Source organism: Lepidochelys kempii, chromosome 4 (assembly GCF_965140285.1).
Source record: "Lepidochelys kempii isolate rLepKem1 chromosome 4, rLepKem1.hap1, whole genome shotgun sequence".
Lineage (NCBI taxonomy): Eukaryota > Metazoa > Chordata > Testudines > Cheloniidae > Lepidochelys > Lepidochelys kempii.
Genome location: NC_136383.1, coordinates 60,042,040 through 60,052,474, shown reverse-complemented (window position 1 = coordinate 60,052,474; position 10,435 = coordinate 60,042,040). Strand labels below are relative to the sequence as shown.

The 10,435-nt window shown below is 45.1% G+C and overlaps 1 protein-coding gene across 2 annotated transcripts; it reads right to left on the bottom strand.

The window, feature by feature from the left end:
* Positions 1 to 1,646: 1,646 nt before the first annotated feature.
* Positions 1,647 to 7,412, bottom strand: NPY2R (neuropeptide Y receptor Y2). 2 transcript variants are annotated; one of them, XM_073340072.2, is made up of 2 exons: positions 7,371 to 7,412; positions 1,647 to 4,288 (listed from the first exon to the last, which is right to left on the bottom strand). In XM_073340072.2, exon 2 carries the CDS (start codon positions 4,240 to 4,242, stop codon positions 3,097 to 3,099), a length of 1,146 nt encoding a protein of 381 aa, XP_073196173.1. In that variant the 5' UTR covers positions 4,243 to 4,288; positions 7,371 to 7,412; the 3' UTR covers positions 1,647 to 3,096. The 2 variants fall into 2 exon arrangements, with proteins under 2 accessions (XP_073196173.1, XP_078708522.1); XM_078852396.1 differs by lacking the exon at positions 7,371 to 7,412 and adding an exon at positions 5,892 to 5,918.
* Positions 7,413 to 10,435: the final 3,023 nt, after the last annotated feature.

Here is a 10,435-nt window from a genome sequence, read left to right as displayed (position 1 = left end):
GTAAAACTATTTTCCCACCCCACCACCCCCCACTGTTCCTCAGACATTCTTGTCAACTGCTGGAAATGGCCCACCTTGATTATCACTACAAAAGGTTCTCCCTCCCCCGCACTCCCCCCCCCCCTGCTGGTAATAGCTCACCTTACGTGATCACTGTGGTTACAGTGTGTATGGTAACACCCATTGTTCCATGTTCTCTATGTATATAAATCTCCCCGCTGTATTTTCCACTGAATGCATCCGATGAAGTGAGCTGTAGCTCACGAAAGCTTATGCTCAAATAAATTTGTTAGTCTCTAAGGTGCCACAAATACTCCTTTTCTTTTTGCGAATACAGACTAACACGGCTGCTACTCTGAAACCTGTCATATATTACAGTAATTGGGGCCCTAGAGAAGTACCATAGATAGATAATACATCAGTAAATAAAGGATTAGGATGCCCCTCCTGAATTTGACATGAATGAGGCAAATGATAAACAAAAACATGTACTTAACCAAGTGTACAGGGTAAAAATTGATCATATCTGGCAGATGCAGTTGGATCTACACAGAGAGACCTGCCAGCATAAATTGCAATAGATAAGGGATTGATCCTGAAATCCTCATATACTCATCAGTGGGAGCTTTAGATGCATCAGGAAAACAGGATTGGGCTGATAGAAACTGTGGCATGGCCTTCCCATGGGAACAGAGCATTGTGGGGCAGATTCTTATTGACACTACAGCTGCTTTACATCTCTCTGGTAAGGTAAAGGTGCTTTGAAATGGATGTCAGTGTAATTTATACCCAGTTTGAGTCCCCTTCACACTGCCAGGTGATGTAAAGCAGCCATAATGTACCTGAAAATCAGGCCTTCAACTGTAGTTTTAGCACAACACAGACATAGTTACTTTAAAACTGTCTAGATTATAACAAGCTCAAGAGATTTGAGTCAGAACATATATCTAAAGAGTTGTGGGGTTGAAGGCTTTTTGGGTGGAGGATAAACATTTTAATGTATTTTTCATAAAGAGCTCTCACACTTGACTGTAAATGAATCATACTGCTTTCCATAATAATTATACATCATAGGTTTGAAATATCAATAATCTCTCCCAGTAATTCGTAGCCTGTAATTTTTTTTTAACAGCGTGGGCTAACTACAAACATTCTGGGCACTGTTATCACTGAGACAAAAATTAATTTGGTGAAGCTTTGTAAAAGTAATGGATATCTTTCCTTACTTGAGTAAACGCCAGTTTAGCCCCTCTCTCTTGCCCCTTCCTTCTCTGAGTGTGAAGATACACATCTGAACGATTTCATGGCAGTGTAAGAAACCAGGGCAGGATATCGTATATATAAAGATGAATCTCCCCACCTGATAAAAATCCATGATGTAATGACATCTCACACTAAAATACTAGATAGATCATATGTAATAACATTCACAAAAAATTTAGAGGACAATGAGAAATAGAAAAATTAAGGAATTTGAGTGAAATTTAGCTATGGAGAATATCTCTGAGAAGTGGAAAGTATCACATCTTATTGGAGTCTCAAACCCCACCCCCACCACCCCACCCCCAGACAGGCAGCAAAATTAGCTTGGAATAAAGTGGTTGAAATTAGCTTGAACTCTTTAACTTTAATGAGCTCAATGAGGCTAGACAAAGACACAGAAAAGTTGCACGTTGCCATGTACAATACAATCAACAGAGTCAAGTTTTCTACCTGAGCCAAAGAAATGTAACTATTACTATAACATGCAGAGTTCACTGGTTAATATATATAAACTGAGCATACTGTTAGTAGGTTACACTTCATTCAGGTATTTTTAATCTTATAGTGGCTGATGATGGGAAAAGATCCAAGGCAGGATGTGTGTGACATAAAACCACAAACACTGAAAAGCACATTAATATTTAGCAGCCTTTCAAAAGGATCAAATTTTGTCCTACTTTATTAGGTAGGAATAAAGCAGGAATAATTCAAAACCCATAGAGTTAATGGTACTTCAGACACTGGAGTAGTACCTAGAAGTTCAAGCATTAGTGGTCCTCTCAATTTAAGAAGCGCTCACAGAAGACCTGAGTCTGCATTCACTGCCTGCTCCAAATTCCCTTTTAAGTGTATTGTCCTATTTAGCAAAAAGAAAAGGAGTACTTGTGGCACCTTAGAGACTAACCAATTTATTTGAGCATGAGCTTCCTCCGATGAAGTGAGCTGTAGCTCACAAAAGCTCACGCTCAAATAAATTGGTTAGTCTCTAAGGTGCCACAAGTACTCCTTTTCTTTTTGCGAATACAGACTAACACGGCTGTTACTCTGAAACCTGTCCTATTTAGCAATCTCTAAGGCAGAAAGAAAGCTCTAGGTATGTTGTGAATACAGGATCAGGCCCCAGATTTGTATTTTTCTCCCCAGCATAACTGTGGCTGAGTCATAAGGAATTATTTATTACTCCACTTGTTTTAGCAGAAACCAGATTACAAATAGGATAGAAACTTAAACTTTCCTGACCTAAATGCTCTAGTAGTAGTAGTTTGATTTTAGGAATTATTCTATGGTAACCCTATTCATATTACTTAAATATGAGGCAAAAATGGTGGTGTATCTTCTTAAGGAAACCCTCATTTTGCAGAGTAGTTGCAGTGGAGAAGAGGTGGAAAGTATGAGCTTCTACACCAAACCCCAGCCTCACTCTTAGAACATACTTTGAGCTTCTGAAGGATTCCCTATTTGCAGCATACAATGTCCACACTGCCAAATTCCAGTTTTGAGGCTCAATTAATCTATTCATCCTCTTTAGGGCAAGAGTGGCAAACACTTTCCTTGCCTTTGTCATTACTGCTGCCATAGCAAAAGATTGGGGCAGAGACTTCTTTCCAACCACAATACAGACAGCCATAAATGAAATCTCTGTTATATTTCTTTGGAGTTGTATATGGTTGATGGTAACCAACTCTCTCTGGAATTATAGAACAAACACCTTAACTTGCTGGTTTTCTTCCATCGTATATGATTAAAACTGTGTATAAAAAGTGCATCTGTCAAAACCGATCTCTCTCTGGCCAGAGTATATTCCTTTTTTTTTTTTTTGTATGCCTGACATTCTTAGACATTGGTAGGGGCTCCAGTGCAATGATTCTTTTTTGCTTCCAAGTTCTTCTTGGCTTTGAATGCTCCTGATACCTCAGGGTGAATGGAATCCAGTCGCTGTTCGCATTGGAAGGCTGCGAGGAAGGCTGTCCTGTAGTTGCTGTTCATCCAGCCATAGAGAAGAGGGTTAACAAAGGTTGAGCACATAGCAATGACATGAAACACTGTGTAGATTAGCTTGTACTCCTTCAGATCTAACACTTTACTGTCAATGTCACTGACAAGCTGGAAAGCGTGAAAGGGCAGCCAGCTTACAGCAAACACCACAACCACGCACACCAGCATCTTAGTGGTCTTCCGCCGCCGATGGTGGTAGTGATCATTCCCAGCCCCAGGGCTGATATGGTTCTTTAGTTTGGTCCAGATACGGGTGTAGGCATAGGAGATGATTGCCAGAGGCAAAACATATTGGATCAGGAGCATAGAGACACTGTAGATGGTGCCATAGTTGAGTTGCCCCTCACCAGGCCACTTCTCAGAGCAGACCACAATCCTGAAATCAGGAATGATCTCGATCAGAGAGTACTCACGGAAGATGGCCAGGGGACTAGCCAGTAGCGCACTGACAGCCCAGGCAACGCCAATGATCAGGAAGCTTATTCGCTTGGAGATTTTGCTCTCCAAGTGATAAACAATGCAGCGGTGCCGGTCCAAGGCAATCACAGTCAAAGTGACAGTTGACACATGCACTGCAAGGCCCTGGGCATAAGGCACCAGGTGGCACAGCACTGGGCCCAGCTTCCATTCTCCCAACAGTGTGTAAACTAAGGTGAAGGGCAGGCACAGTGTATTCACCAGCAGATCAGCTACAGCCAGGTTGGCAATGAAAAAGTTAGTCACAGTACGCATGCTCTTGAACTTGATGACCACATGGATCACCAGGGAGTTGCCCATCACCCCCAGCAGGATGATAAAGCAATAGGCAATGATGAGGACTATCTGCACCTCGACCAGGTTGGTACTGTCTTTCAGTTCTGGTTTGGGGTCAGATGCCAGCTCACTGAGTGGTGTGGTGAGGCCTGGCAAGTATAGCCTGGTGTATAGCTCCATTTTCACTTCTTTTGTGCGGTTCTCTTCAACCAGTACTCCCATAGGGCCCATGGTTGCAGCTAACTGGACTACTCCAAAATAAGCAGTGGAACTGTCTCTGAAACACAGCAAAAACACAGAAAATTGGAGTAAACCAAAGACTGTCTATGCAGACTTCATCTGAAACATAAAAAAATTAAAGTTAGTTTGTTCTAATTTAAGTAGAATTAGCAATAGGATTTTTTTTGTTAATAATGTCTGGTTCCAAAAGAAGGTTAGACTTTCAAATGAGTGACCGTATCATCTAAAGTTATAATAGCTAAACTGAGACAACAAAAGATATTTGGTTAGGCTGTGGGGCATAAATACCACTGGCTAGGTTCAGCAAGAAGTTTCCCCAAAGTTACTGTATTGCCTTCCTCTGAAGCTGGGGTATTGGCCGCTACCAGAGGTGACTACAGAAGATGGGCCAATGATCTGTTCCAAGATAGCACTTGGTACGTCCACACTTTCTCACTCATTCATTTGAAGCCCAATCCTTTAATCTTTACTCAGATATAACTCCTGCTGGAAATTTGAAATACAGCTCAAATGCAGTTTGAAGACAGTGGAGTATATTTACTTGGGCAAAGGAAGGAGGATTTGGATCCTGCTGAGCAACACATCCTTTGTCACAAACGAATACCCCAAACCACTATTGACTTTTGCACAAAACTGCCATTGATACCAATGGGAATACTACAGGAGGATCAATGACCCAATACAGCCCTATGTCAATAGAATTCTCTTCCAAACTTTCACCAAGGGAATAGTGACATGTATTTCCTCAAAGTATTTTCAATATTCACATTTTTATTCATGTATTTTTAGCTAGTAAATACAAACCTGCTGCTCTACACCATTAGGGCTAATTCCTGACATTTTCCTTTAAGAAAGCCAGTATCACAAGGCAGCTACAAACACCACTTTAACTGCACACCACAATAAGAAGCAGAATAGCTAGAAAACATTAGTAATGTTCTGGATTGTCTGTATAACCCATTAACTTCTAATTTAAACCAAGAAATAAAAAGTAGGTAACATTTCTTTTATCGTGGAAGAATACCCCCATTTTTCTCAGCAGAAGTTGCCAACCAAGTTTCTGACTACAGTGAAAGAGAACAGCAGGTCGCATCCCCCTCCCTTTCAGGTTAATGGGACTTTTGGTAAGGATATCAAAATCACATTGTCTTCCTTGCACATATTGAGCCAAATTCTACTCAGCTACACCCATGCAACCCTATGCTTTCGATGTGCTTGCATGGATATAACTGGGCATAATTTGGTGCTCTATATTTAAAGCATTTTAGAGTTAATTTGTAACTTGCACTACAATACTGTGCAAAGTGAGTAAGGACAAGTAAGGGCCACAAATACAGGTGATGCTTTTTATAATCTACAAAGATAATGCAATGCAAAACCTCAGAACTGCCTTTTCCTTATCACTGTGGCCTGATAACTAATTAGTCTCTAAGGTGCCACAAGTACTCCTTTTCTTTTTGCAAATACAGACTAACACACAGACTAACACGGCCGCTACTCTGAAACCTGAGAACTACCTGTATCTGCTATTACAGTGGATATTTGATAAGAGTCCAATACTGCTAGACTCCCAAAGATCTCAGAATTATGCATTGGAGAATAGAGTAGATCATGTTTACAAATAACAGCAGGAGAATTACCGTTCGATGGGTTCGCAGGGTTCCAACCCTTTGCATCGTGAGACGGTGGCCAGACCTTGGAGGAAAACATACACTATCAAATCATTTATCCTTCCTTTTCTCAAAATATTTCTCCCTATTTTTTTCCTCTATTCCCCTCCCTTCTCCTGCCTCCCTTCATCCTCTTTTAAGCAAAAAAGCAATTAGCTTTCATCCTGACACATTTTTTCTTTATTCCTGTACTGTGTGGAGTTTGCTTCTTTTGAAGGTAGTATTTCTTGTTAACACAGCACAGTTGGAAGAGGAGGTTTGAAACTCCAGCAGAGAAGAAATGATGTTCGGTTAACAAATGAGATAAACTAGACAAGTTCTACAATATTAACTTGCACAGTTGATGATGAATCAAGCACTCCCACAGTACTATAGAAACCACATGTCTCTCTGATCTATACTATCTGCTGTGTCCTGTCTGCTCTGAACCTAGCTATTCTTTCCCACTGTAAGCTCTTCAGTTGTGATAGTGTGTTGATTGGCAAACTGTATCTATTGCACAGCATCATGTGTTCTGATAAATAATTTTTAGAATATCTAATCACTCAATTCCCTTAGAGATATGTAGGTAACTTTATATGAATGATGGAATGTAGAAGATTTACAGAGAAGTCATGAGAAAAGGAGAATCAAAAGGGAATAATACATTATATTTATAAACAAACTAATCTATTATTAATATTATGCTGCATTTGTAAAGCACTTGGAATTGGGTTGAGGTGAACTTGGATTAAAAAAATGTTTAATTCATGCACCACATTCCCCAATTTTCATTAAAAATCCCCTGTGCACTTTTCTAGGGATGCTGCCCCTTTACTAATTCATGACCACCTTCCTGCTCCTGATTAACAGGATCTAAAGATTTGTACTAAAGCCAGAGCCAGGCACTGTGTATGTAAGCTTGTGCCTATAGAAGATTAAAAGCCGGGGGTCCCTAGTGTGTGTGTCTCTCTCTCTTTCTGCATTTGGTGGGGTGACATTAAAAGACTGGCTCAGAGCTTGTCACTTTCACGTGCCCATTTTCAGTCACCCAGCATCTGAAGTTAAAGGTTTTATTGAGGTGAGCAGCGACCCAGAGGGCATCCGCCGGGGGGGTGGGCGCTGAGGATTACAAGGTCTGAGGCGCAGCCAGCCCCAGGGTAAAGGAAGAGCCACCTTTGCCAGCCTCTACTGCTGGCTGGGGAAACCTGGGCTCAATAACAGGGCGCCTTGCTCTCTGCAGGGGCTGCTTCCCTGGTGCTGAGCAGCCCCGTGTCCGAAGCGGGAGAAGAACCCGCCCTGCCACGGCCCAGTCCGGCGCCAGCGGGGAACAAAAGGAGCTGCCCCCCAGGCGATCACCGGCGGCAGGCGGGGGGGCGGGAAGGCTCGGGGCAGGCGTCTCCTCCCGACTGTAGCCCGAGCGCGCTCGTTCTGGCAGCGCGGCTCTGTCCCCGGCCCCTCCACACTTACCGCGCCGCGCCTCCCTCCGCCGAGCCGCGCCCGGGCAGCGCTGCGCCGCTCTGGCGGGGAGGCGAGCCCGCTGCGCTCCGAGCGGGCTCGCCCAAAGTTTGGCGCCGGCGCCGGGCTTCGCTGCGCCCGACTCCGCCTGCTCGGCGGGCGACGGGGACTCCGGGCGCGCGGTGGCGGCGGGGACCCGGGGCGCTGCTCACCTGGCAGGGGCGGGCAGCGCCGAGCTGCCGGCACCGGGGACGCGGGTGCCTGTGGTCAGCGTGCCCGCCGCCAGCCCAGCCCGGGCGGCCTCCCGCGCGTGGGGAGGGGGCGGCTCCGCCCCAGCTCGCTCCGGGTTGTGGGGGCTGCGGGGCGGGGATGGCGGAGCCGGCGACTGCAGGCGCGGGGGCGGCCGCTGCTCAGGGAGCTGGGGCGGGGCGCTGGGTAACAGCTGGAGTCCGTCGGCGTTGGGACTCAGCCAAGCCCCCCGCCAGGCTAATGGCTCGGCCGGGGTGGTGGCCTGCGCGCCTCGCAGTGTCGCAAAACCCTGGGTCCGGCTGGCTGGCGCCCGCCCGTTCGGGACACCGGCCTGGCTAGCGCCGCTGTGTAGCGGGGTCTGCTGTACCCTAGAAACGAGGGTCGGTCATGCCCCCCCCCCATCCTCCCGTGCTGCAAAAACTCAGCTCCAGCGGGTGACCCCTAGGAGAGCTTGTCACTACCCCAGGGGCGCGGGAACAATTTGTACAGTGGGGGCTGCGGAGAGCCAAACTGTAAACCCTGGATATAAGGGAAACCACGTCCAGCCACTGGGGGCTACAGCACCTCGAGCTCCAGCACCTATGTACCTCCTCTCCCACCCCCCAAGCAATCTTACCACTAAAATAAATGTGGCTTCTGTTCACCAGCCAACAAAAGCCGGTCCCAGCTCCATGTGGGCGCTTTAGTGACACTTGGCAGACTGGAAGGGGACAAAGGAGCAAGCCAGAGCCCTGATCCCCAAAGGTACTGGGAGTTCAGCACCTACCTCCTTTTGCGGAGTTGGTGCTGGATGTAGGGTTTTGTGGGGCTGTTGCCCCAGGATTCACTGGCATCTGGAGTATGAGCAGCGAACCCTGTTCTCTGTCCAGGCGCTGGGAACTGTGACTAAAAATCAGTTTGGGGAGGGGAGAAGTCCAAAAGAATTCAGGTAGCCCAAGTGCCTTCTTGTCTCCTCTGAGGGTCCGTCTCTGGTGGTTCGGGGGGGGGGGGGCCGAGGGAGAGCCTGAAGGGAGGCAAGGACTGCCTCTCCTGGCAGTAGCACTTTTTTTTTACTCAGGAAACAAATGTCTTAGGATTTTTCTTGGCTAGGAATAAAAGGTGCATTATAAGAACTTGTTAGCTAATGTGCTAAATAACCCATTCTGACAGTCTAGTGTACACAACACAGAGTGTGCATTTAACACGTGCTAGCTGGTCGCTAGCTGGTCAAGTCAAAGCCTGGAGTTGTACAAAATGCTGGAATGCACTAGCTAACACCTTCAACTAACAGATCATTAAATCCCAGTCAAAACTAACTCTTAAGGCGACTTCGGGCTCCCTAGCCGGGATCACTTATCCAACCACCTCCTCCTCCTCCATGCCCCACTTCCCAATGTAATGAGGAGGGTATTACTCAATGGGAACAGTAAATCTCTATGTGTAGCATGTCATCACATAAGTTCTTTAGTCAAAATGCAGCCAACATTGGGGGGCAGGAGAACTACTAGACTCTGGATTTAATGGTCTAATAATTTACTTTTTTCAAACTAATCAAATATGAGAAACAGTTATGAAACACAGGCCATGTACCTTAAATTAGCTTCTTCACTACTGATTGTTTACTGATAGTGTAAAACACTACTGATTTTAGAATGAAAAGCAATAGCTGTGTGTGTATAATAAGTACATAACGAGCACACTGCTAACTTGCTCCCAGATTGGTTTGGTGATTTTCCCATCAACCCACTCAGATTTTCTCTTATACTGTACTACTTTTAGTAGGAAATGCATATGCTTTCAGGCAGAACTAAAAATATATGTGGAAAAGTTTTCCTAAAAATAACAGGAAATATGGTCTGTTAGGGAGCTGCAGTGGTGGGCCCCGCAAACGCCATCTTATGGCCACTGCCTCAAAACCCAAGCACTGATAGCAGAGTGAGTCAGTAGACTGGACCTATTGCAGAACATACAATAGTCTGCTGAGTTTCTGCCTTTAAAACAGTACTGAACACCTTTCTTTGTGTGTGTGCTGATTTGCAGCCCATAAAACACTAGTGGTCCAGCCTCATGATATAGATCACAATGGAACATGGGTTGTCATATGTGAAATAAATGAGCTACTAGACATCTCAAGGTCTCATATTTAAGACAAAGAATGAGATGTAGCTATGGATACGTTAACGTCACCTTGTGTGAATGCAATTTAAGAGGTCTGTTACTGAGAAAAAGAAAGCCTGCATTAGGGTGACCAGATGTCCCGATTTTATAGGGACAGTCCCGATATTTGGGTTTTTTTCTTATTTATGCTCCTATTACCCCCCACCCCCACCCCGACCCGAATTTTCACATTTGCTGTCTGGTCACCCTAGCTAACATAGACAAAGTCCATGAAGCTTGTTACAATGCAGACCATATTTACAAAAAAAGTGTTGGTAGATGTAGCTAAGCATTTTTCAAGTATACTTTGTGGTAGATCTGAGACCACGGGAACATGGAAACGTCAAAGACTATTTTATCTATAAAGGTTGAGTGTAGTTTTTGTGAACTAGGGATTATATTTTGGCTCCATGGGGGGGATTTACAAAGCTTTCTGCTGGAACTAAAATCTCTGGGGGGGGGCCAGGGTCTCCCAGGATGACTCACCCCTTTAAGGGGAAATGGGGCCAGCCTCACCTGTTGCATAATTAAATCCCAGCCTGAGGGGACAGGACTAAGGGGGTCAAGTTTAAGAGGTCCTGCAAGCAAAGGCCCCAAACTGTATAAAGGGTCAGCCTGAACTTAGTTAGAGGCTTGATCCAGCACTTGATATGAAACTTTAACTAAGAGGGTAAACCCTGCTGGAAGGGTTT